We start from the raw sequence: 27,457 nt of genomic DNA, 5'->3' as shown, positions 1-27,457 counted from the left end.
GAAATCACTCAGAAGTTAACAAAATGAGGAGAATTTACTGTGGAAGGGAACGTAGAACCCGCGAGGATGGTGATATTTGAAGAGAGGTGTGTGTGAGGGAGCAAGGAGCAGAAGGGAAGCAGCCTGTCAGAAAACGGGCTGTCCCTCCTCCCTAATCACAGCCCTTACTCACAGACAAACTCCCTCCCTCTCCATTCACTCACTCACTTAGGGCCAATCGCTTCTCTCTCTCTCTCTCTCTCTCTCTCTCTCTCTCTCTCTCTCTCTCTCTCTCTCTCTCTCTCTCCTCTATTCCTCTCCCCCTCTTTCCGTCTCTCTTCTCTCCCCCTCTCTCCTCTCTCCCTGTCTCTCTCCCTCCCATCCTCTCTCTGTCTCTGTCTCCCCCCTCCCTCCCTCCCTCTCTCCCTCCCTCCCTCCCTCCCTCCCTCCCTCTCTCCCTCCCTCCCTCCTTCCTTCTCTTTTACTCGGAGACAGTCAGAACTCTCCTCCCTGACAGCCACAAACCTTACGGCACTGACTGCATTCAGAGGGAAACCTGCAAACAAAACTTCACAGAAAACTTTTTGCTCTTGTTCCAGAGAATTTGCTGAAGAGGAGAAGGAAAAAAAAATTCCAAAGACCTGTGCGTGAGGGGGGAGGAAAAGCAGGGCCTTTTAAAAGGGCAATCACAACAACTTTGGCTGCCAGGATGCCCTTGCTTTGGCTGCGAGGATTCCTGTGGGCGAGTTGCTGGATTATAGTGAGGAGTTCCCCCACCCCAGGATCCGAGGGGCACAGCACAACCCCTGATTGCCCGTCCTGTGCGCTGGCCACCCTCCCAAAGGATGTACCCAACTCTCAGCCAGAGATGGTGGAAGCCGTCAAGAAGCACATTTTAAACATGCTGCACTTGAAGAAGAGACCCGATGTCACCCAGCCGGTGCCCAAGGCGGCGCTTCTGAACGCCATCAGAAAGCTTCATGTGGGCAAAGTGGGGGAGAACGGGTACGTGGAGATAGAGGACGACATCGGGAGGAGGGCAGAAATGAATGAACTTCTGGAGCAGACCTCGGAGATCATCACCTTTGCTGAATCAGGTCGGTGCCGGCATTTGCAGGGGGGTGGGGTGGGGGCGGGGGCACTAAATATATATTTCTTTGACAGTCCTAAGAGAAACTTCTTTTCTCTTCAGCTGGAAACTGTCTGGGAAGGTTATTAGTTATTGGGTGATGGTAGCAGACCGGGGAAGACAGGGAGGGGCTGAGAACTACGGAGAAACAGAATTCTCTGGTGAGCCCTGCTTGGGGATGAGGACCTTGCACTTGCTAAACTCAGCAGGTCCCATGGGGAAGAAGCGCATGGGCCAGTCTCGACCTGGAAGCTGGTCGGTGAGGGGTTCCCTTGCTCTGCCTATGAAACCAGATCTGAGCAGCTAGATGAAAGCCAGCATATCTGGGTGTTGGGGAGGGGGTAGAGGTGGCTTCCGGACCCCATCCGAAGTTTTATTTTTGGAGGGGCGGTGAGGGTGAGAGCGCCTGGGGCTGGATGGCGGAATGTCACCGCCTTAGGACAAACTCTCCCTTTTAGAAGCCCAGTCTGGGGCCCCACTGTAGACAGAGGGCGGATTTGTTAGTGACAGTCATTTTCACCTTTAGAAACTGTGTCAGCAAGTGCACAGGACATCCTAGGCAGTAAAAAGCTACTTTGGGGGGCAGGCAGTTGACATTGAATCAGCACTCACTGTTGTTGGAATACTGATTTTTTTTGCTCTCTGAACCAAAAAAAGACCCCCCAAAATCAGTTTTGTTCTTTGTAAAGTTACTAAGAACTCTGCCAAGGAATGCAATCTTCACAAAGTGCTCTCAGATACTATGGTGAACTCTCACTCAATCCTAAAGAGGAAGAACTTTAATAAATAGATTTTAATCAGTGGCCCAAGAACAGAGTAACCTGTTGCTGAATAGAATATACCTGTCAAAAATATGGACCATAGTAGAGTTGAAGCCAGGCTATTTTTATAGTTATAGGACACACATCTTTTTGCATGCCTACAAGCTCATGCATGTTGGGCACACAGATGTGTTAATACCATGTTACTTTCATGGTAATGCTAGGCTAAAGAATCAGATCCCTTGCCAAATCTATTTGAAAGGAATGCCATTGTTTTGTTTGGTAGAGCATATGGCCAGTAAAGTATGCACAGGGACTCCCAGCATTTTGTTTAAAAGTTTGCTGCAGCAGTATAAACAATTAAGGCAACACTCAGAATTTCCAATCCTGAAAACCTGTTGACTCAGATGTTCTGTTTTTAAGAAAGCCATGTAAGACCTGGGCATCTTTTGGGGGGAGCAGATAGCCTGCTGGCTTGGTGGATTCCCCGTAGGAGAAGTCTTGGTGGTCCAAAGCTCCTCAGGCAGGTTAGTTCTCTCCCTGGAAGCCTCTATAGTTTAAAGAAGTTCCTATTTCTGTGAAAGCGCTTTCTTAATGCATCCCCCCAAAGTATGATCTTTGTGACTTTATCTTCCACAGCATATTGAGGAAAAAAGTCAGTTTTGAGTTTTCAAGTTAGCGCCTAATTTTCCTCAACTTTCCATGGTGGAAAGGTAGGAAACTCATGACATTGGGTCGTGCATACAGAAAGGACTTCAGTAATCTAGAAAGCAGCTGTGTCCTGACACAAAGGGATCCATATTATGTTTTCATAAACCAACCTTTACCTATGATGGCCTTACCTGTAGCTTCTACTCAATTGGCTTTCATCGCATCATATGACTAGATATACCTATGTTTTTGACCACTTTTAACTGCTCATTCTGACAGTACGTCCTTCTTTCTAACTTCCTGGACTCGCTTGGCATTTAGAGATTTGGCACTGAAAGAATTGGGCCACTTACCTCCTTACGTATGGTTCTTATCTCAGTGCCAATCGTTCTCTTAGTTATTTGGGATCTTGTCATTTTTTTTTTTTTTTTTACTTCTCTGGTGTTTAGTTTGAGAGAAAATTAGTTACTTTTTTTAAAAAAAGAAAAGTTATAGATTTACATGTTGATAAAAGTTTAAGGTTTGTAATGGGGAACTTCTGGTTGAGTTAATATCTTGACTTTGGATTTGTATGGGAGGGTTATTACAATTGCTTATTTTTCTCACCTGAGAAGTTGTACACACCAACTTTTGCGCTGATTTAACATAAATTTACAGATTTAATGATTACCATGTGGACAATCTACTCTCTAAATAGGGTACCATGCAAGCATTTTGTTGTCAATATTGCCTTCCAGGAAATATTTATCATCTGAGTAATTGAAGTGGATATGTAGAAATGAATAGCAAAGGTCTATGTATTGCTGTTTTTGAAATAATTCAGCTTTAATACTATCACAACTGTGTAGAAGGCCAAGATTCTTGGAGAATAGAAAAGGGCATGCAATTTTCGTTTCTTTATAAGCACTTGCACAGGATAAAATCCAGAATCAGTGTTACCCATAAGCACGCCATAGTACCTTTCAACCTCAAGAATTCATAATTTTGGAATGCATGATTTAGTTTGGCCTTTTCTCTCCTCAGTGACTGAATAAAGCCGAGGCACATCCATAGCAGTGGAGGGACTAAAATGGCCAAAGGGCCTTGAACCTGTCCCATTGTGCTCAGGCAGAAAGTGTCCCAGCTCTGTGGAGCTGATGGGAATTGCTACTGGCTAAGCAGCTGAAATCATTCTAAGGCTGAAATTTACTCCAAAACCCCAGTTTTGTGTGTGTGTGGATGTCACCTAGGACTGTTCACCAAGATTAGTATCATCTTTGCACAACTAGCCCCAAATCCTAAGTGTTTATCCTAAACCCTTTCTTCAAAGAATGGTAGTTGGGATGAGCGAGTGAAGCAGAGCCAACTATCACTTTAATTGTCAATGAAACTAAAATCAGAGGCCCTCTTGGCTGATATGTCTTATTTTGTCTGTAATTCATGACAGTAGATTGTCAATGTACAATAACAATATAACCATCGACAATCCATATGCTGCCAAATTTAGATGTTGATTCTCATAATTAACTTAGCAGTTGAGAGCACTTATAGAAAGGATAAGGAAAGTCAGACGATACACCAAGAAGTAGATGATGCTCCCCTCACGTAGGTGTTAAAAGCAGCACATTAATCCTTCCTCTTGGAGGATACACTATTTACAGATTTGAATTAGAAATGTCCACTGGCTATACAGGGGTCTCAGCAGGCTCGCTTGGGTGGCTCTTTCTCCCACCCGAAGAAAGACAACTCAAGGTCAAGATGACCCCACCATCCATCCCCTCTTCCCAGTCTTCTGAACTTTCCTGTGAATTCCTCCTCACTGAACCTCTGAACCTTTAGGAGTTACACACTCTCTTTTTCTGAATAATGGGAAAAGACTGACCACAAGAGGGCGCATGCCAAAGACTTTTGCTCCCTATCAGTGGATCTGAGAAAGTCAATTGCTCCTACTCAAGCCTCAGCACCCAGATCTTGGTGATTATCAGTCACTTCCTGTTCCCTCTCATCCTCCTGAAAAAGTTCCTTATGGGACAAGAGAAACACGACTACCTGTAATACATGGAATGAGACAGAAGGCAAAGAGACAGTGCTGGTGATACATGTGAGCATTCCGGAGCTCTCTCGAAGGCAGACGAGTGATATATTTCAAAAGCAAACAAAGCAGAGCGTGGAGAAATGTGACCATGAATCATCAGCAATACTGATTTGCTCACGAGTCTCTCCCTAATACGGTCGTCTGGGTCTTACACAAACACCTCCCATCTCCCTTGATTCTGTTGCCTACTTTGCCTGCCTTATCAATGCTTTTACCAGCGACAAATGACAAATGACTTTGAATAGAGAGGAAAAAGGCTATTTATTTAACGCCCGGTAGGAACATGCTCTTCAGCCGCTGGGGATGCAGGGTTTGGAGGGGAACAGTTGGGGGGAAAGATGTGAAAGAGGTTGATGGTGGTTTTGTGGCCTGGGCAATAGGTGTCCTGGAGTAGGGGTGAGGGAGAAGTAGTAAGAGTCAAAATTCAGTTTTCACCTTTGAAGAGCTGTAGTAATACCTTCCCAGGCACTTTTCTTGGAAAGACATATTTGTCTTGGCCCCTCTTCTGCTACAAAACACTCCAGCATGGCTGTTTAGCTGTGGCCTAGAGCTCTTCTGACTCGACTGGCTCCTAGGTCTAGAACCAAAAGCGGAAAAGTTCTGTGGAACTTTGGGAGAAGTCTCTGAAATAGGCTGAGCCTATTTCAACCTATGATAGGTTGAATCTTGAGAATTTTTCCTACCCCCTCTTTAGGGAGCTGAGATCCCTTTCTCCAAATATTAAACTTTTTTTCATCGCCATTTAAATGGAAGAGGCTTGGATGGCAAATGTGTGTGGCTGGATTTATAACAATTCAATAATGGATTCCAAGGTGAGATACTAATTAAGCAAGCTGGGTGTGATAGCGCACACCTGTAATCCCAGGCTGTGACAGGGAGATCACAGGTTCACTTAGCAAGACCATTTGGAGAAAAAACAAAACAAATAAACTAGGGCTTGGAAGGTGGCTCAGAGGTAGAATGCCCCTGAGTTCAATCCCCAGTAACACACACGCACGCATGCACACACACACACACACACACACACACACACACGCACGCACGCACACACCAAGATAGCTACTGCATCTCCAAAGAAGAATAACCTTTCAGACCTGACTCGCGCACTGCCTCCTGCAGAAGAAAGTCTGAGCAAGAGTCCAGACGCAAAGGTTGGTGCTTCAGCGCACACATAGGCTGTCAAAGCAGCTCTCTAAGGTGCTGCCACTGACTATACCATATCTAGGCACAGGGAACCCTTGGTGAAGAATGGAAAATTAAAGTAACAGACACTTTTTACAGCAAGGCTTTCCTCCCCCTGTGGGTGAGTTTAAATACACTCTATAAACAGCAAGCCTTTCCACATTAACATTAGAGACATAATTATTACCCATATGTAAAAGGGCAGCATACTTTATGCAGGACCCTGGTGAGGGAAACCAAACCAAACCAAGCCAAACCAACCAAAACGCTGCATTGTATACTCCTTCTTTAATTAGAAATGTTCACACACCCCACAAATCTGAGATGCTGGACTTTTGGTGAGCAGTGTTTTTGCATCCTCGCGTGGGGGAAGGGAACAAGAAGGGGCTTGGCTATTTAACCCTTGGCATACCTTCATGACTGAGCTATTAAAAAAATTCTGAAAACAGAGGAGAATGCAAACACCTTTACTCCCAGCGTCCACAGTCTTTCCTCTGTGTGACCCTTCTGCCAGGCAACATTTCCAGGGTATTTTCTGTAAAGTCCACAATTTTTCTCTGCTTGTTTCTCCGCACCATTTTCCTCTCCCTTTGATATGTGTCCACCAGGCTCATAAGGGTTTAAGTGATGAGATATTATCACCCACATGGGTTTGCGTGGGACTTTCTTAGTGAATTACTCAGGCAGAGCAGGCTGTGATACAAGCCTTGCTCACAAGCTTCGGGAGGGGAAAAAATAGCGCAGATGATGAAAAGAATATTAACAGTGAGTAGGTAATTAACGGTTAGCAATGCAACCAGCTCTATCTAGTTAGTTCATATAGAAACCCAGTGCACACCTGTACAAACTAATGTAGTACCTGCTCACCAAGCATTATGGGAAGGCATCCATTTCAGGATTTTACAGCACCAGATAGTTGAGTCAAACCAGAAACGGATTAGAAATTGATCCTAAACATCTCAGCTTTAGGCAACCTTCCATTTTTCAAATTGTTCTGCGTAGAGATCTGCAGATCGGGGCAGCCTGGAAGCGTCACTTGCAGTACAACAATCTCAGGTAATATAGAGATGGAGGGACTGTAACAGATGGATGATTTATTGAATTTTTCATCCCTGTGAAATCTGAGGGTTGTCATATATTTCTGAAACCAACAGCCCTGATAAACAGTAATTCCATGTCAGCTTTCAGCCGCCTCATTCTCCCCACCCCCTTCTGCAATGAAAGCTAATGTAAAAGGAAAAGAAATGCACTGCTTAACCAGTCAGAATACAATAGAACCTGTAAAATGTACCTGCGTATGAGGCAGACATTAGGAAGACTTGAATCTCTCGCTTCCCCCTGTCCTTCTGAGCATTATGGCAACAGCATTTTCATGAAATTGGATCTCTGTTTTATTTTTTTCCCTGATAAAATATCATGCAATATACAAATAGCAGTTCCAGAAATGGACACCAGGAGAAGGAGGCGACAGGCATGTCAATTAGTAGGGGGAAAATCCAAATGTCAGAAATATGGGGGAGAGAGAAAGCACACAGGCAGTGGATGCAAATACAGGGAGCAGAGTCTTTCAGCTCAGATAATTAAACCGATGCATAAATCAGTGCCCGTGCCGCTCCACAATACCCAGGCAATGCCATGAAGTTAATTATCAGCCAAGACCAGCAGGAAAGTCATTTTATGATGACTCTCTGATCCTAATATAACAGCACCTGACAGATTGAGCCCCCTCTAATGAGCACTCTCTTTGTACAATCCTCTCTCAGGAACACTAAATCATTTGCTTCCAAGTACAGCTGCCTGTGAAGAAGGGGTGGGGCTAGATCATGCATTAGAAACCTGCTCTTGTGAAATAAGGGGCTGTCCTGCAGACTGTGTTGGGAAGCGTGTGGCCTTGGCTTCTCTAACCCTACAAAAGCAATTTGCATGTGGCTGTCACTTATTCTGGTTGGCCAATTAACCCTCCCTAGCCCCTGACCCCCAAGCATCCCAGGACAGCTCTGGACTTTACTCACGGGAAGTCCAGTATGTGCTGGTCACCACGGCCATCCATCCACCTTCACTCTCCTGCCTCTGTCCAGTGTGGCTGCATGCAGAGCGTGTGTGTGTGTGTGTGTGTGTGTGTGTGTGTGTGTGCGTGCACGTGTGTGCGTGCGCACATTGCCTGTTATCTGAAACTCAGGGGGTCTTCCTGGGGAGTCAGGAGTTCTTTCCTAGAAAAACAAAACACAACTGTGTGCCCTCTGGCTTCTCTAATTTAGCAGCTACTATGTCTCTGTCTGTGGAGTGACACCCTGTGCAGTTTAGGATTTCAGAAGCTGTGGTGCATGGAGGCAGAAGGGAAAACAGCGGGTAGTTTGTTAACATTCTCCACGGGGCAAGCCGAGTTGCCCACACTGGGAGGGAACCTCCAAGTTTCTCCAGACTGGCTGCAGAAGCTGGGGGCATTTCTGTCAGCCTTTCCCTTGGTGTTGGCAGGACCCTACCTCCTGATTGCCATTTTAGATTAAATGATTAAACTCTGCTTCCTGGGATCTTTCACAAGAGAGGGAGTGGGGGGGGGGAGGGAGGGAGAGAGAGAGAGAGAGAGAGAGAGAGAGAGAGAGAGAGAGAGAGAGAGAAAGCAACGAAAATCTCACCAATTCTTAGCAAAGGGTAGTTATAAGATTCACAATTTTTTTTAAAGTCTTCGTGCTTCCTAAAATTAGACAGCTTCCCCCTCTGAATGCTCCCTGTGCTGGTGTTCTGTCTAATCATAGACCCGGTTTTATTTTCATTTTGACTCCTGCCAGAGACATGGGGTTGGAGTCAGAGAAACTCCCTGGCCACCACCATCATCATCCTGGCAAGTTTAAATGAAGATGCCAGAGAATCCTCCAGATCCATATGTAGCCCTTCTTGGCCTTGGCCTCAGTGAATTTACCACTATCATAATCACAGTGTGCAGAGTGTGTTAAATTAAGAACAGAACCGCAATGCACAGAAAAGCCTGCCGTCTGCTGCAGAGAACTTGAAATTGTGCCTAAAATTTATAGTACCGTAAACATCTCAGGGCCTCGAGTGATAAGTATGGTTGGATTTCCGTTGGCTCTAGCAATCCAGGCAGGGAGATCCTCCTAGCAAGTGGTGACTACTTGTTTTTTGATATCGGAGGTTGAACTCAGAGACATTCTACTTCTGACCTACACCTCCTAACCCGTTTATATTTTTTATTTTGAAATGAGGTCTCACTATGTTGCTGAGGGTCTTCCTAAGTTGCTGTCGCTGGCCTCACACCTGCAATTTTCCTGCATTTGCCTCCCAAGTACTGGGATTACAGGTGTGCACCACCATGCTTGGCTCACGTTGTGACTTCTAAGACAGACTTCTTGAAGATCATTTCCAAATTTGTCCTTGGGGTCCATGAACAGTGGTCAGTTGCAAATAGGCACTTGGTCCAGTAAATTAGGACCCGTTTCTAGATACCCCCACGTGGTAAATACGGAAGGGAGGGAAAATATTTGATTAAGGAAAGAATTCTAGTTGGGATACCTGCTTCTTAAAGTAAATGGAGCTGCATAATAAATGTACAGGTGTTTATGCAAAATGAGAGAAAGAGATGCTTTTATCATTTTAGAGTTAGGCTAGAACTGAGGGCTTGCTGAATCCAGCCTCCACGACAATGTACCTACCTTAGCAGCAGTTGGCACGTAAAACATGGTTTCAGTGTTCATTTGGTGCCTCTGAAGGGACAAAGGGCTCCAGAGCCAGGAGGCATCTCTCTTAATTTAATAAACTGCAAGGCTAAGGGTGCCTGCATCGTTGCCGATTCTCTGCTAATCACTAGACCATGGCAATGAACAAGAGGGACCTCCGACCTCAGCCCTAACCTGAGCTGGCCTAGGGCAGTGGCAGAGGAGATCGCAGGGAAGACTATAGAGGAAGAGTCCTCCCATCCGAAAACCAAAACATGATTAAGATCAGCCACTCTAGCTGGTACGTGTGTGTATCTGTGTAGAGGGGCAGCACTTCGACATGGTAGGAAAAGCAGGTGTCACTTGCTGCCAGTAAGCTCCAGGAAGCACCTTGCAGCTGGACCACCAAGGATGTACAGCAGGCAAGAGCTGGAGCTGAAGGCAGGGCTGCTGATGCTGGGCACTGAGGGCAACGGGGAGCCAGGCCGGGCGAGGAGTGAAAGAGGGTGGCACAGCAGACCCGAGTGGAGGGATGATTGGAGGGAGGCCTGACTCAATGGCATAGGCCACAGAAGGAAAATCTTGCAGAAGTGACTCAGGAAAGAGGTGAGGGAGAAGTGGGGCAGGTGGGGACAGGGGACAGGAGGCCAGCCCAGGGTGCTGCCTGCCCAGCCCCCACAGTGGGGCCCGGGAAGCATGTTTGCCTTTTTGTGTGAGAATATTTTCATAGCTTGCTGGAGCTTCCAGAGTGTTTTCATTGCTGTGATCTCACTTGATCCATCCGAATCTGTGAGATAACAGGTCAAATGTCATCATGTCACTCCCACTTTACAGAAGATGAAACTGAGATTAACAGTGTGTCAACACAATCCAGACCCCCAGGGCCCTGTTCATTCTAAAACAAAGGTCTGCAAACATTTTTTTGTAAGAGGCCAAAGAATACATATTTCAGGCTTTGTGGTCCGGAGACTCATAGCTACTCAATTTTGTCTTATGGTACAAACATGGCCACAGGCAACATGTAAAATAAAGAGTTTAACTGTGTTGCAGTGGAACTTTATCGTTGCTAAACTTTACATTTCAGATAAGTTTCATGTGTTGCAAAATATGACTTTTCGTCAACAACTTCAAAATGTAAAGAACAGCAGGGCATGATGATATACGTCTGTAATTCTAGTACTTGGGAGGCTGAGACAAGGAGGATTTGCAGGCTTGAGGCTAGCTCCAGCAATTCAGTAAGATACTCAGCAACTGAGAAAGAACTTGATTCAACATTAAAAGGGAGGAGGGGTAGGAGTGTGGTATAGAGATAGAAGGCCTCTCTCTGAGTTCAATCCCTAGCACCAAGAAACAAACAAAACAGTAAATACCATTCTCATCATGAGCATACTGAAACGGATTTGGCCCATGGGCTGTAATTTGTGGACCCCTCTTTGAGATGGTTTGTAACAGAGCACTCTTGCTTGCCTGGAATTCCTGAGGGATGCGAAACCTGAAGCTAACAAGTGTCCCTGTTTTCTATTGTGCTGTGTTTTGTCTTTAGGCACAGCCAGGAAGACACTGCACTTTGAGATTTCCAAGGAAGGCAGTGACCTGTCAGTGGTGGAACGTGCAGAAGTCTGGCTCTTTCTGAAAGTCCCTAAGGCCAACAGGACCAGAACCAAAGTCACCATCCGCCTCTTTCAGCAGCAGAAGCACCTTCCGGGCAGCTTGGACACAGGGGACGAGGCTGAGGAAGTGGGCTTGAAGGGGGAGAGGAGTGAACTGTTGCTATCGGAGAAGGCTGTGGATGCTCGGAAGAGCACCTGGCACATCTTTCCTGTCTCCAGCAGCATCCAGAGGTTGCTGGACCAGGGCAAGAGTTCCCTGGATGTGCGGATTGCCTGTGAGCAGTGCCAGGAGAGCGGTGCCAGCCTGGTGCTCCTGGGCAAAAAGAAGAAGAAGGATGAGGATGGGGATGGGAAGAAGAAGGATGGAGGAGAAGGAGGGGCAGATGAGGAGAAGGAGCAGTCCCACAGACCTTTCCTCATGCTGCAAGCCCGGCAGTCAGAAGACCACCCTCACCGCAGGCGACGGCGGGGCTTGGAGTGTGATGGCAAGGTCAATATCTGCTGTAAGAAACAGTTCTATGTCAGCTTCAAGGACATCGGCTGGAATGACTGGATCATCGCTCCCTCCGGCTACCATGCCAACTACTGTGAGGGTGAGTGCCCGAGCCACATTGCTGGCACCTCTGGGTCCTCACTCTCCTTTCACTCGACCGTCATCAACCACTACCGCATGCGGGGTCACAGCCCCTTCGCCAACCTCAAATCGTGCTGTGTGCCCACCAAGCTGAGACCCATGTCCATGCTATACTACGATGATGGTCAAAACATAATCAAGAAGGACATTCAGAACATGATTGTGGAGGAGTGCGGGTGTTCCTAGAGCTATCCAGCCCGGGGGAAAGGGAGCTAGAGTTGTCTTGAGAAGACAGTGGCAAAATGAAGAAATTCTTAAGGTTTCTGAGTTTAACAACCAGAAAAATAGAAATTAAAAAACAAAAAAACACACAAAAAAACAAAAAACAAAAAACAAAAACTAAACTAAAAACAAAACCTGATGAAACAGATGAAGGAAGATGTGGAAAAAAAAAATCCTTAGCCAGGGCTCAGAGATGAAGCAGTGAAGGAGGCAGGGATTGGGAGGGGAAGGGGAGAAAGGTGTACCCTTCATTTCTTCTGAAACCAAACTGGTGACATCAGTTGTGTAAGTAGGGTATTGTCCTCTTCCCCTTGGGTTCCCTTGAGAGCCTCAAAGTCAGCTTGTCTAGTCCTCAGTAATGTGGACTAGCACAACCCAAATACCGTCTAGAAAGCCATGAGTTTGAAAGGGCCAGTCCCACCCAGTTACCCAGGTCATAAGTATGTCAGCGTGACACTATCTCTGTGTGTATCAGCACACACACATACACACACATGTAAAAGAACAAGAGTGTGCAGGTGGTCACACTTTCTTTTTCTGCACCACTTCCGCAACAAAACAAAACAAAACAAAAAACCAACATAAAAAAATTGAGACCAAGAATGGGAAGAATGAAAGACCAAGGAAAAAAGAATACCAAGTTACATTTCGTTAAGGTGCTTATGATCTTAGAACTATGCAACCTAATAGGTTTGAAACTGTTTACCTGAGAGAGAACAAAAAGAGAGACTTTTTTGTATTGGAAGTAACCTGATTAATTTTTATTTTCTTCAAGGAGAGATACTTGAAAGGAATATGTTTGTCCATCTGTTGGATCCAAACATTTCTATATTTTGTAAATGTTGTTTTTTTTATCGTTTACTATTTGCACTACAATGGTGTTTGACCTGTCTAATCCTTATTTAACAAGTATTTTCTTTGGGTGGGGTGGGGGTGGGGTTTAAGAGCTGCACTTAATGTGAGCTATAAAAGAACTGCTACAGCACACAAAATAGCTATTTTTATTATTATAATTATAATTATTATTATTATTTTGTACCTTAAAAATAGACACATACACCAAAGACATTTGTGTGAGCCTTTAAACAGTCTGTCTGTGGTTGGTATCATTCACCATCAATGAGTCAGGGCTTGAGATTCAAGATCGAGTAGGGGGAATTGTGTTCAGGCTTGAAAGTCCTGAAAAGTTTGCTTTTTGACTCCTTTTACATCCATGAAACAGGACATTTCATACTGGATGTACAGTAGTTGTACACTGTTGGATATCAAGTTCAATCAAATTCATGAGACTACATGCTTTTATGTGTATATATACATTGCTTGTGCATAAGCATATCTGTGTGTATATATACATGTATTGTACCATGTCCATACACATTTTAAGCACTTCAGGCTGTCTTTTTTTAATGTTCTTAAAGCAATGAATGTTTGTGTGCAGAACACAGTATTTTTAAGAAGGATAGGCTATAGTTTTTGCTTTTACTCTGAACTAAGTGGGCACATTTCAAAACTTTGGTTGGGAAAAAGCCTGGAAATTCCAGTGACTATTCAGCAAGGTCCTCTTTAAATGTACAGGGATTAAATTCCCTCCTCTTTCTCACCCCCGCCCCTACAAGTTATCCCCTGTGGGGAAAACAGGATATTAATCAAAACTGTGGGCTGATTTTTTTCAATTTATATTTATTATCTATTTGAATCAATCTTAAATCAGAAACTTTTTCGGGAAAAAATATCTTTAAGCTAAAATAAGAGTCGGGTGCAATTTTTTTTTTAATAATTCAGGCCTGATTGTGAGAAATATTACTTTTACCCACTGCGTTGAATACTGTTGTTGTTACTACTTAAAACAAATAATTTGGAGGAAGGTGCTTAAGAGAGTAGGAGTTAATGAAAAAAAAAAAACAGTTAAGAGGAAGCAGAGAGAAGAGAAAAAATATAATTTTTAATATTCTAATTTACAGCCAAAACTCTCGATGCATAGATTTGTATGTATTCATTCAGATGCAAAAGAAAATAACCTTTGTCTCATAAATATCAAAGAGTATTCTTAAAGTTAAATTTCAGTCTAATTTACTCAAGTATTTTGCTTGCCTAGAACAGCTAATAAGTCATTCAGTTATGTGCTGTTTAGAAGACAAAACCTTATTTTTGCTGACTTGTTTAAAGTTTGCAAAATTAAAAAACTAGAAAAAATTCCAATGGAGACAAATTACATTCATCAGTATTTTGCAAAATGTCGAAGCTTTTAGCCTTATGTCAACTTGTAGATTTTAAAAAACGTAACTGTAGCAAAGTGAAATATCAGTGAGAAACCAAATATTACCAAAGGTGGTTTAGCTCTTAAAAAATTATACTCTCAGTATACTATAACATTAGGCAAATGAGCCTTGTTACTGGGCAAATATACTTAATAATTTCTAAGGACCTGCTCTGTTTTTCAGAAAAATACACCATGAACTGCATGAGAAGCTCATGAGTGGCTTCTATTCAAGGTCCATTGATCTGGGGTATCACGCATGTAGGAAAGATGGGTATAGAGAGGCAAGGAGCACATGGCCATGCTCTACTTCAATTTTCTTGAAAAACTTTGAGGGACTTTTAAACTGCTTCTTCTTTGATACTGGAACTAATACTGGAACCTCTGGTGATAGTGTAAGGAAATCAGCGCTTGCTCACAGCTATAGCAGAGATGATCAAGGCCATGGAAAAAGCAGGAACTTTCAAAACAGCTGTGTGTGGTTCCTATTCATCTCAAGTCAATCTGCCATCTTGCTAAGCCCTTTAAGTCCTAGGCATATTGGGGGTAAGAGGGGTTTGATCGGTGGCCATAGTAATTAAAAACAGAGTGAGAGGAAATTCCATTTGGTAATATTTTGATTAAATAGTAAATGATCAGGTTTTCATATACTCAACAATTTTAACCTTGTTTCAATTTATATGGCCTTATAATAGAATTATGAATTGCTGCCATCTTTAATAATATTGGAAGGTATTAATTTAGTACCCTTAATAATTTCAGGAGACACAAAGCCTTATGACCAACCACTATTTTCATAATAGCTGTATGAGGCCAAAATTAAAAGTTTTAAAATTCTATCATCTTGAAATTTTCATAGTATGTTTTGACTAATAGGAGGATGGCTCTTATCTGAACCTACTATATGGCCATTCTTTATCTATGGCTGATCTCCAGGCTCTTAAATATCTGCCTATAATAATTCTGGAATCTCTGAAAAGCACCTGTCCTTAATATCTTTTAATAAATAAGAAATATTTGTAGGATGAAATTCCTCCTCCTCCTCCTCCTCCTCCTCCTCCTCCTCCTCCTCCTCCTCCTCCTCCTCCTTCTTCTTCTTCTTCTTCTTCTTCTTCTTCTTCTTCTTCTTCTTCTTCTTCTTCATCTTCTTCTTTTCCAAAAAAGTTAGGCAAATTCCAGCACACTAAGTTGGGATCTTCTTGTCACAAAAGATCAGCCAATTTAATGCTTGTTTAAGATTGATTCCACACTCCATTTTCAAGGAGAGTCCTTGTATTCTCCTTAAAGGTAGAATAAGTCAATTTGTTCCACCTTTGTGGGATTGGACTTCAGGAGGTGACTCTAAAAATCGGAGAGCCAAGTATGCCTCAGTTATATTAAACATAGGTTCAAAGGTTCAAATTATCGTGTTCACTTGAAGATATGTTTTCCTGTGGGCCTTTTGGCAACTTCCTTTTCAATATAGAGAAAAACTTAGTCACTCTGAAAACCTACATAATAAATGAAGCTTGTAGATGTGGGCAGAAGGTTTGGGGGTGGACATTGTATGTGTTTAAATTAAACCCTGTATTACGGAGAAGCTATTGTATGGGTAAAAAAAAAATGAATGCTTAGAAGCTGTTCACATCTTCAAGAGCAGAAGCAAACCACATGTCTCAGCTATATTATTATTTATTTTTTATGCATAAAGTGAATCATTTCTTCTGTATTAATTTTCAATGGGGGTTTACCCTCTATTTAAATGCTTTGAAAAACAGTGCATTGACAATGGGTTGATATTTTTCTTTAAAAGAAAAATATAATTATGAAAGCCAAGATAATCTGAAGCCTGTTTTGTTTTAAAACTTTTTATGTTCTGTGGTTGATGTTGTTCGTTTGTTTGTTTTTATTTTTATTTTGTGTGTTTTTTTGCATACTACATGCAGTTCTTTAACCAATGTCTGTTTGGCTAATGTAATTAAAGTTGTTAATTTATATGAGTGCATTTCAACTATGTCAATGGTTTCTTAATATTTATTGTGTAGAAGTACTGGTAATTTTTTATTTACAATATGTTTAAAGAGATAACAGTTTGATATGTTTTCATGTGTTTATAGCAGAAGTTATTTATTTCTATGGCATTCCAGCGGATATTTTGGTGTTTGCGAGGCATGCAGTCAATATTTTGTACAGTTAGTGGACAGTATTCAGCAACGCCTGATAGCTTCTTTGGCCTTATGTTAAATAAAAAGACCTGTTTGGGATGTATTTTTTTATTATTTTCTTATTTTATGTCTTATTCATTTTCCAAGATTGACACTGCACTCACATTGCCACAACCTTTGCTGGGTGGTAATTTTGTTTCTACTGTAATTACACAGGAAAGGGTTAGCAACAGAAAAGGATTAGAAACAGACTGGAGATGGGAGAGACTACAGAATCTGGAGTGAGAGCGCTCGCTCGAGTAGGAAAATAATATATATTGCCACGGCAGAGGCTTGTAATAGGCTGCAGATGATTTGGCCAGCAATATTTATACTTTATTCATTTTGTTAATTTCCTATTTCTCCAACTGTAGTGGCAGCTACTTATAGGAAATAAAGAGATATTCTTTTCTTCTTTCCCTCCCTCCTTCCTACTTTCTTCTTTTCTTTCTTCCTCCTTTCTTTTCTTGATAGAAAGCTAGAAATACATGGAACAACTAGATCTAGGGTACTATGTAAATGTGAAAGAAACACACGTATTCCTAGTGCTGGGGCCAACAGAACCAACTCAGAGCCAAAAATAGCATAAAAAATTAATTCAACCTGTTCTCCATAGTTTTGCCTAGTATCTGTGTATATGTATATTTCCCCGAGGTTATATGGGAAAAATAATGTCCACAAATATCCATATTGATTGAGAATGTGCCTGTGCATCTTTTTTTATGTTTGCCTACCACTGTTCAAGCACCCTGCTCAGTAAATGTTATCCCAGCTTTTTCAGAGAAATCTGAGGCACAGTTGAGTAATGTTAATTAGAACTAAGATCCCAACTCAGATCTATTTTCAAGTCTAAAGTTAATTTTATTTTTGCTTTTCCATAATTCTATCTCTGGGTTTTCTCTTGTATTAAGAGAAACAGAGGACATTGGATTGACTATTGAAGACACAACTTTTTAACTTTTTAACACAGACACATTACACTCACCTGGTAGTTCACTTGCACTAGCTCATAAAATACACATTTCATACAAGTTCATTTCAACCCCTTTGTATTTCAGTAGGAGAGTTTTAACTTTTTCATTAGAAAATGAGGATTCTTCATTTTTCATTACGTTTGTTTACTTTAGTTTTCTATTTTTATATTTTGCTAGAGGAAACTCTGTCTAAAGTACTTTATGAGACCAAAGGTGTGTGTGTGTGTGTGTGTGTGTGTGTGTGTGTGTGTGTGTGTGTTTGTGGAAGTGTGTGTATTAGCCTTCATTCATTAAACATTGTTAAGAAACTTATATAGATGTTAGAAACTATACAACAAGAACTGAAAGAAAACAAGAAAAAAAATTATTTTTGTTGGTACTGGGTTCCTGGAAACCCTTTTACCTCCGGGCTACACTCCCAGTACCTATTTTTATACTTTTTTATTTGGAAACAGGCTCTCCTTAGTCAGCGAGGCCGGCTTCGAACCTGCGGGATCCTCCTGTCTCTGCCTCCCAAACACGGGGGTAACAAGCGTGCGCCACCACGCCCGGCGTAGAAAATATTTTAATATGCATACACACATATACGAGGAGGAGAGAGAGTATGCCATGATTTCACACCTAAGCCCATGTCCTATAGAAGTTTAATCCTTTTCTGGAAAAAAAATAGAAAGGGATTTCCAAAATAGAGCTGTGTGACAATTCCTTTTTGCATCAAATAGGTTTTTTGCCCCTTTAACAGAATTCTAGTGTTTCTTCATTGATCCAGTTTTGAGTCTTTTCTTTGGCTCATAAAAAGTCAGGGATCATTAGAAATTCTCCATTACACCCTCTCATACTTTATCATGCAATTAGTGCCTATGGTAAGGAAAATAGAAAAGGCAAATTGTTTATCCATAAGCAAAGAACCAGAGGGTGTTTTCAAGACTTTTTGGAAATGCACACTGTCTCACTTGTCAATGTTCAATTTCAAGAAGAGCCTGTGGTTCTAGGAGTACCGCCATGACTTCAAATTTGCTCACTGGACATCAGGAAAATGTTTTTCTTACAGAACACTTGGCAGTTAACATCTGGAGGTGGTTTGGGGAAATACTAGGTCAACTGATTGATTTTTTTTTGGCCCATTTCTCCTTAGGAAGAAGTCAGTGCTGAGAAAAGGTCCAATCACTGTCTACAAGAGCAGTGAAAAAGCCACCCAGGGCCAGAGTTAATTTGCCGCCGTAATTCTTATTGTCATGGTGGTAGCCTTGCCTGCATCATTGTGATGTGGGAGACAAGATGTTCTAACACAAATACTATAATGTGGCAACAAAAGATCTCAGGGAATGCGCCTTTCATTAATGAAGTTGTCTCAACACAGTGGCGTACCAAAGCCTAAGCCATTTGAAAAGCTTGAAACTCCCATGGGATAGAGACAGTCATTAAGGCAAAACTATCCCATTGTGAAATAAAGAAAGAAAGAAAGAAAGACAGAAAAAAAAGACAAACATTGCTAATCTATGCCAGAAACTGGCAGGCCTAAGGCTGGAGAATGACAAAGCACTGTGCTTCAAAGTGTTTATTGTGCTAGAGCTTCCAAGTGCTTTGAAGACAATCATCAAACCCTTCTAAATGGAACCAGGGAGCCTTCCTGCCATTGATCTCTGAAACAAATGTTTGTGTCTTATGGCCAACTTATTTATCCCTCAAAAACTTTTAGTGATGTTGTCATACCAAAATTAATTTTCCATCTAAGCAATCATATCCTAAACATGATGGAATTACCAACTAGATGAAATGGCTTGGGTGACTTCAGCAGCCCACTGGGTGTTAGTATCTATTAGGCCAGGTATTAAGGGCTTCACAATTCTGAAATCACCTAACTCCAATGTTCAAAATAGTGGATGAAATACTAGACCAACTCATACAACCATGACTTGGGTTAAATACACAGAGTGAGCAAATAGAGTCCCCTCCTTTTAGACCCTGGATAAAATATGAATTACATTTAGAAAACTTAGCTACTTGGGTTCATTGAATCATTCAGTGAGCTAGACTATGAAAATGGTCTGGGTAGAAGATTTAAGAGTGGTCTCTGAGCTAAATGCTGCGTAGTGGGAGGAGAGACCTGTGATTCCTTTAACAATGAAGGGACAACAAATGTTAGATGGCCTGACCAATACTCTCAGATAGCCAAGTGTCAACAGGTATATAGAAATGGGACAAGTACACCTTCCTTATCCTAAGAAAGCCAGTTCTCTTCTGGAGGTCCAATCACTTTGGCCTACTCCCACACCCAGGAGTTATAGGAGAGTGAGAGAGGGTGGTAGATGAACAAATTTGGGCTTTAAACACTTTATGAAGCAGGAAATGAAATTGTATGTTGAACAAAAATGCAATTATGATTCTGACTAGATCCATCTATCACTCGGAAAGCTCATTTTCAAAGTAGCCCACTGACAAATTGGTAGTATATGGATTAAGCACTGGAAATAAATTCTGTGGGAAAGAAATTATTGTAATAATGATTTGGATTATCAAAAATAGGGAGACAGTATATGAGAACCAGAAGTGGCACGGACGAGTGAGGAGGCTTCTCTCTAGCCTCAGATGTCATTTGGATTTCTTGGGGGTTAATCTGAAGAAATCATGGGCTGGCTTCTTGGAATCAAACTGTTTCAGGTATCATATCATTTTCCTGAAGAAGGAATAAGGGACAGTAAAAATTAGTGTAGACAAAGAAGCGGGCCTTGACCAATGAAAGGAGAGGCTGCAGGTGGGGATGGAAGGATCCTGTTGCATCAAGGACTCAATGCTTGGTTCCCAGGTAGTAAATTATAACAGTGTATGGCAGAGGACTGTTGTCCCTGACTTTGCATCAAAAGAAGCACCACAGATGTCATGGGGAAAACGAGCTAACAGTTCTGGGAGCTCCGGGAGGTGGCATGATCATCAGATTTTTTTTTTTTTTTGTGTGTGTGTGTGTGTGTGTGTGTGGTACTGGGGTTCCTGGAAGCCCTTTTACCTCCAGCCTACACTCCCAGACCTATTTTTATGCTTTTTTATTTGGAAACAGGGTCTATTAAGCCAGCTCAGCTGGCTTTGAACCTGCGTGATCCTCCTGTCTCCGCCTCCCAAGCGCGGGGATTATAAGCGTGCGCCACCACGCCCGGCTGATCATCAGATTTGGACATTCACAGAGTAGCTTCTGGACGTGGTGACAGTGTGATGTGTCCCCCTGACGGTGAGGCACAAATGTGATAGCTGAGGTTTCCCAGACCTGACAGGATAAAACTGAGGGATGGGATATGGAGCTAAATTCTGTCTTTGAGAAAATTAGTCAGGAGCTAATGAAATTTCATTTAGTGTAACCTTGCTTTTACAGATGTATAAGGGTGGAAGGGTCAAAATTTACATTAGATTCACATTCTGTGGCACTAAAAAAGTGTGGCAGATCCTTAAGAAATGACAGTTGGACCCAATTCAAACAAATCACAAAAGTACTTGTCTTACTAATAAAGACCTTTAAGGGCAACTTACTTTGGACAATTTGAGATAGGTTTTATGTAAAGAAGTGAGGCCCGGGAAATAATATCTATGAATTACTCAAAGGAAAGACTTGGAATAGGTAAAAGCTAGACTTAGAAACAGGAACTCCTGGACAAGGAGAGCTGAGAGAAATGACCTACAATGTTTATTGGTATACCAGATATTTATTTAACAAACTACTATGAAGGTATTGTGTACTGAGTACTGTTCAGAATACTCTAAGTCTTATAAGAACTCTACCCCCACTTTTATAATGATGGATCTTAGTCACTAAGTCACAGATGAGAAAACTGTGATAGAGAATAGTTGAATAACTCACCCAACGTCAAGTGCCTGGGATGCAACAGAATTGAGTTCAAACCTAGAGAAGTCCTGTTCTAGCCATGTGTTCTACTGCCTTTCTCCCAAGAACATGATTGCTGTCCTCCATAATTCTGATGATACCACATAACGGCCTTGTCCTACTTCTGCGTATGGTTTGCATATTTATAGCAGCTGCAACCAACTAGTTATTCAGCTGGTAATCTGTAGCGAATGGGCACTGTAGTGTGGAGGAAAGAAGTGTGGGCCAAGAGTCAGGAAATCCAAGCTTTATCTTGCTTCCATCAGTGGATGACTCTGTCATATTAAGACACAGTGACATCTTTGGGTTTCAATGCCTGCACCCGTAAGAAGGGCCGAATTAAAATCTCTCAAGTGCATTTTAGTCAAGACATGCTAAAATCCAAGGTAGTTAGACATAGATCTTTTGGCCAAAGTACCTACATTACCTTTCATAACAGATTATCCCCACAGGCACATAACTGATCATCAGATATATTTAATAGCTTGTTATTCTGTTTTATGTCCCCAGATTACTTTTATATTATAATAGCTACAATAGTAAAATAAAATATTTGACTTAGTTACTTACTGTGGAAAAAAACAATTGCCAAAATCACTAAACCAAGCTGATAAATAATTGCTTCAGAATGACCCATGTTGCTTTTTTTTTTTTCAGTACTGAGGATGAAACCCAGGGGCATTCTATCTCTGAGCTATACCCTCAGCCCTATTTTTTATTCCTTATTTTGAAACAGGGTCTCCCTGAGTTGTAAAGGGCCTCAATAAGTAACTGAGGCTGTCCTCGAACAGCGATCCTCCTGCCTTAGCCTCCCCATGTTGCTTTTAAGGAATAGGTCAAAGCAAAAAGATGAGGTTTGTAAACACACAGTGTGTCTTATTCTTGAGTGAGATCAGTCAGAAATGTTTTCTTGCATCTTTCTCCCCATTTTTGCCATTCTGGTTATTTTATGCACATGTTTCTATATTTCTGGGTTTGTGTATCACTTGAGATAACATTAGCTTTCTAATTCTTCACTATTTATCAAGAAAGTGTATAGTTTTGTTTCTATATTTTTATTTTCTGTCATTCCTCATATTTCTGTTTAGTATTCATCTTCCAGTCTTTTCTGAAATTGGCAGAGAAGGTTTCATTGCTTAGGCAGAGAAAGTTTCAAATAAAATTTTAGCTCTTAACCCAGAAATTCTCCAACAGTAATGTACATAGTTACCTGAAAATTTTATTTAAAAATACACATATTTACTTTTTACCTATCAGGGATTTTGAGATAATAGGTTAGGGATAGGACCTGGAAATAGACATTTGTGAAAGTTCTGGAACAGTGACTTGATATTTTTAGTTTTAAAATTATTCAACATGTTGGTATAAGGGATATGCTCTGTAAAGATGAGATTTTTGTTTTGTATTTTTTTGCAAGGAGATGGGACATCTTCCAATTAGAACACATGCACAGTGCCCTATCATATTATCTGATTATATCAGGCTATTTTGTTATAGTAACATGAAGCTAACACAGTCAGCTTTCCTTCACTATAAACAGAATACCTGTCATAATTAACTGATTTAAAGAAAAGACTTATTTTGGTTTTGGAGGTTCTAGTCCATGATTAGTTGATACCCTTGACTTGGACTTGAGGTAAGATGGCACATCACAATGGAAGCACTTGGTGTGGAACAAAACTTCTCACTTCATCAACCAGTGAGCAAAAGAAAAAAAGAGGTCAAGGTTCCACACTTCTCTTTGTGGGCCCACCCCAAATAACCTAAGGGCCTTCCTTAAAGCCCAACATTTTAAAAGACCACAATCTCTTCTAGTAGTGTGGTCCTGGGATCAAGCCTTTAACACATCAGCCTTTGGAGGATATTCAAGATCTAAACCATAGGACTAGGAATATAGCTCAGTGGTAGAGCTCTTGCCTAGCATGCACAAGACCTTGGGTTTAATCCACAGTACCCCTCAAAAATTGGAACTACATAAGCACATGGTGTAATGACTGCAAAAATACATTTATAAAAGATTCTTAAACTAATTCGGTAGGGAGATGATATTTTAATTATATATAGAGAGAGTAGAGATATATTATCACCTATTTTCTCTTTAGATTTACTATGAAACAATTTTAATAATCATATAAACTCATCTTTGAGAAATATGAACTTGACTTCACAGACATACCTAGTATACAGCATTAATTTTACTGGAAATTGTGTATGCATAAAAAAGCTGAAGGGTTGAGTTTTGGAGTGAGCACTTGATCTGGGCTGTCCTTTGACTCAGTGATGTAATCTTCAGTTAGATTTTCATTTTTTGGTAGTAGATATTAAACCCAGGGGATTCTACCTGCAAGACATGACCCTAGCCATTTTTATTTCTATTTTTTATTTTGGAACAAGGTCTCACTATATTACGAGGCTGGTTTTTAACCTGCAATCCTTATGTCTCAGCCTCCCAAGTACTGGGGTTATATGAGCATACCTCCACATCCTACGGGACTAGATATTTTGTTGAACTATATGTTCTGATTCTAGATTTATTCTTTTGTAGGGTAGACCCATTGATACCTATTTTGCTACATCCCTGCAGTGCTATTATGGTGAGAATATGGTAATCTGCTTTAGGGTTAAGATCAATCTCCCAGGCTATTAATTTTTTTCTCATCTTAATTGTATCGAATCCAATAACTTAATGTTGTACACCCATTCAATGTGTCACTGAGAGATGAATTTATAATAAAGTAGCATACCTGTTTGAATATAGTTATTAAAGAGTGCTAGTGACCATGTCACACAGTCTTGGTCAAACTGTATTTCTGACAGTACCTTTTTAAATATTGAAAGCTATTTTTCCATAAAGTTTTCAAGTAGGGTCAATCTAGAAGTCTACTTGGATTAATATGCTGTATATTTACTGTTTTGCTCTAAGGAAAATTAATTGGGAATGCATTTATTGCAGACCTATCACCTTCTAGAGCCCTGCAGCAGAGAAAGCTTTTGCATTTGAAAAGGCAGAGGGGCTGCTTGGACACAATGAGAGGGTACATGCAATAGAACAAGGGAAGCTGAGTTTACTGTCAGTATAAGAAGGTGTTGGAAGATGTTTCTAACCATTATAGTTATGCATGTCCTGTGATGTTTGGCTTCCAAGCTTCTTTCTTTCGTCTTTCTTTCTTCCTTCCTTCCTTTTTTCCCTCCCTCCCTCCTTCCTTCCTCCCTCCCTCCTTCCTTCCTTCCTTCCTTCCTTCCTTCCTTCCTTGCTTCTTTCTTTCTCCTTTTTTCTTTTTCTTTTTTTCTTTCTTCCTTAGCAGTGAATTAAAGCATAAGTAAACAAAATAAATATATAACAATTATATAAATAATTATATTTATATAAACATATAAATATGGTGAAGAGAATAACTTCCAGGTTATATAATACAAAATTTAAAGTGAAAATTGTAGAAGATGTTTTAAGTATGATTCACACAAGAAACATGATAGTAACTTAGCAGTTCCATGGCATTGGGCAAATTATTTAAATTTGATAACCATCTTTTGTTTCTTCCTTAAGTCTGGGATAAAAATAGTATCTACCCAATAGGTGAATATTTAGACATATTAAAGTGGAAAAAAATTAATAGCAGAGCTCAGTGCCTGACTTAGTGAGTACTTCACCAACCCCTGTTAGAAATACATGTATTTTTATGTTTCTATCTTGCAAGTATTGTCAGAAGTGCCTTCCCTCAGTCATAACCTGGTGTGAATTCTAGGACTTGAGCTCTGATAGTGGCCCTGCAAGACATTTTAGGAGTAGATGTAGTGGTGATTTGCTTTCTTTGTTATCAGTCACAAATGATTACATTTTACCCAAACAATTTTTCTTTAAAAATCAATCTCTAATTATCCATTTCAGTTTAGTCCATTACCTGGGGTAACATTATATTAGTGTACTGTATAAATTAAAGTAGCATCTAATTTCTTTGAATTTCCAGAAATTTAGAAGAAACTACACAGGAGTCACTGATAAATCTTTCCTAGTAACTTTCTGGCCCAAGTTGGTACAGGCCAATCATATGAGCAGACGTTCATTTTTTATCAGGACAAGTAAATCAACTTCTGGAAATGGACTCAGTTTCCTAAATGATATTAGAAGGTTTTCATGCAAAGAATGCTTTTCCCCCCATGAATACTTTTTTGAATACTAAAAAAGGAGTATGCATTTGGTTATTTAAAAAAAGTAGAAATGTGACCAAATAGGTCTAAATAATAAGTGCATTTGATGTTTATGTACTTGAAGACCAAATTATTAGGCACAGCATAATCATGGCACCAGCTCCATTTCTTTATAATATAACACAGATCCACTCTGATCAGTGTAGTCTTCAGTATTTTGACTTTACCATCAGGCCCCTGATCACAAGAAGTAACTTAACAAAAATCTGGGCATAACTTATTTCACTTGCATCCAATAGTAGATCACTTCTAGCCTGAGTTGGTACATGCCAATCATAAGAACAGACATTCATTTTTTAACAAGACAAATAAAATCAGCTTCTGGAGATGAACACAATTTCCTAAATGATATTGCTACTAGATAATGTGGAACTGCACAGAGTAGAAGTTGGAGAGTCAAACATTACAGGTGCTAAAGGACTGTCTTCTTGATGGAATTCTTTATACAGTCTCAATAACTTCTACATTTTAAATAGAAAATACAGCATAATTTAAGTTTTATGTGATGCAGAATTACTACTAATGATAATATTAATGGCTTCTACATAGGTAGGGAGTGCTGTTCACTTTTAACTGGAAAGTTTCATTCAAAATTTCTTTTGAATTGTATGGCTGCTCTTCTAAATACTTTGTCTACTTGGTGCTAAACACAGAAGATCTTCTGGTAGAAAGTAATCCCTTTCCCAATTTTTCTTTGCTTCATGAGAAAATCATAGAAAATATCTTAATGGATCCACTCAACTGACTTGATGGACAGTCCTTATGTCCAACAGAAAACGCATCACCCACTGATCTCAGAAGACTGAATATATGTGGCTAGTGGGTTATTCTGTGCAATATCTGTGGGGTTTTTTTTTGTTCCTATTGGTGGAGTTGTATGCTAACTAAGGCTCAGGTCTTGGGTAAACATTTATCTGATTTGATATACATTTATATGGATTATAGAAATGCCTGTATTTTTTCCAGTGACCCATGCAAACAAGGATCCTCCTTAAACCTTTTTATGCCAGTCGCATTTATGTCTGTATCACATAAAAACTTGAAATATGAGGAAAGCGTAAACAATCAATAAGCTAACAAATAAGTGAAAAATCACTAAAGACATTTGTGGTTGAATTATCCACAAGAGAGATCATTGTAAAAGAGTGAAGGGTAAAAGACACCAAATATAGTAAGGTTCTACATTTGTAAAGCTTTTCAGGGTTAGGTTATCCTTCTGTGTTAAGGAATTCTAAACTGTAAATTGTAGAGTATGTGCTAAGTGTGATGCACACAAGAAACATGATGCTAACCTCTAATCAGCAGATCCACTCTTAAAAACAAAAACAAAACAAACAAACAAACAAACAAACAAACAAAAAACAGGCCTTGGCCCTACATCAGATGAATGAATTCTCAATCACATATTTTATGCTAAAACTGAATGTTAAGGTCATATATATCATTTTGTATAATTACCCTCTTTAACTTCTCCATTACCCAGCTAACTTCATATACGGTAGGGAGGCTTTTGTGGTATATTGGAAAGATTAGGGAGTGTGTGTGTGTGTGTGTGTGTGTGTGTGTGTGTGTGTGTATTGGGAAGGTGGTACTGGGGTAGAAGTAAATGTGTTAAGTTGCCATTTAAGGTAAAAGCCATGTAGACTTTAAATAGTGCCTAAAGTTAATAAATAAAAAAGATATAAATATATTATTTGGCACTAAACAATAACTATACAGAAAAATGCTAAAAGTGTTAAAAATATTTGTCTTTGGAAAATGTGACTTAATAGTGGAGGTTGCGGCTACACATAAGAGACTGTTGTTTCCATTGGATGCTTATTGTTGCTACTGGTTTTTAAAATGGTGTATAACTTTTACTATTTTAAAACCAAAATACCAAACAAGAGCATTTACCATTTTTGATTTTGTTGGTTTGGTAGCCAGCTTCCAATACTCCCTCTCTAACCTTGATTCTTGATATTCACAGTCTTGTATAATCCCCACTCAAATAACACATTGATTCTATTAGGGTTGCTTTGTATGACCTATAATTGAATGCTACAGAAGT

General features: G+C 40.5%; 1 protein-coding gene across 1 annotated transcript; it reads left to right on the top strand.

Annotated features, from left to right (window-relative positions):
• Positions 1–688: 688 nt before the first annotated feature.
• INHBA (inhibin subunit beta A) lies at positions 689–11,877 on the top strand (the record flags this gene model as incomplete). Its single annotated transcript, XM_080702005.1, has 2 exons — positions 689–1,076; positions 10,991–11,877. The coding sequence occupies 2 exons, from the start codon at positions 689–691 to the stop codon at positions 11,875–11,877; spliced, it is 1,275 nt and encodes a 424-aa protein (XP_080558131.1).
• Positions 11,878–27,457: the final 15,580 nt, after the last annotated feature.

The sequence above is a fragment of the Muscardinus avellanarius genome (assembly GCF_963383645.1).
Source record: "Muscardinus avellanarius genome assembly, chromosome: 9".
Lineage (NCBI taxonomy): Eukaryota > Metazoa > Chordata > Mammalia > Rodentia > Gliridae > Muscardinus > Muscardinus avellanarius.
The sequence above is the reverse complement of the archived record's forward strand: the minus strand, read 5'-3'. Positions and strand labels throughout refer to the sequence as shown.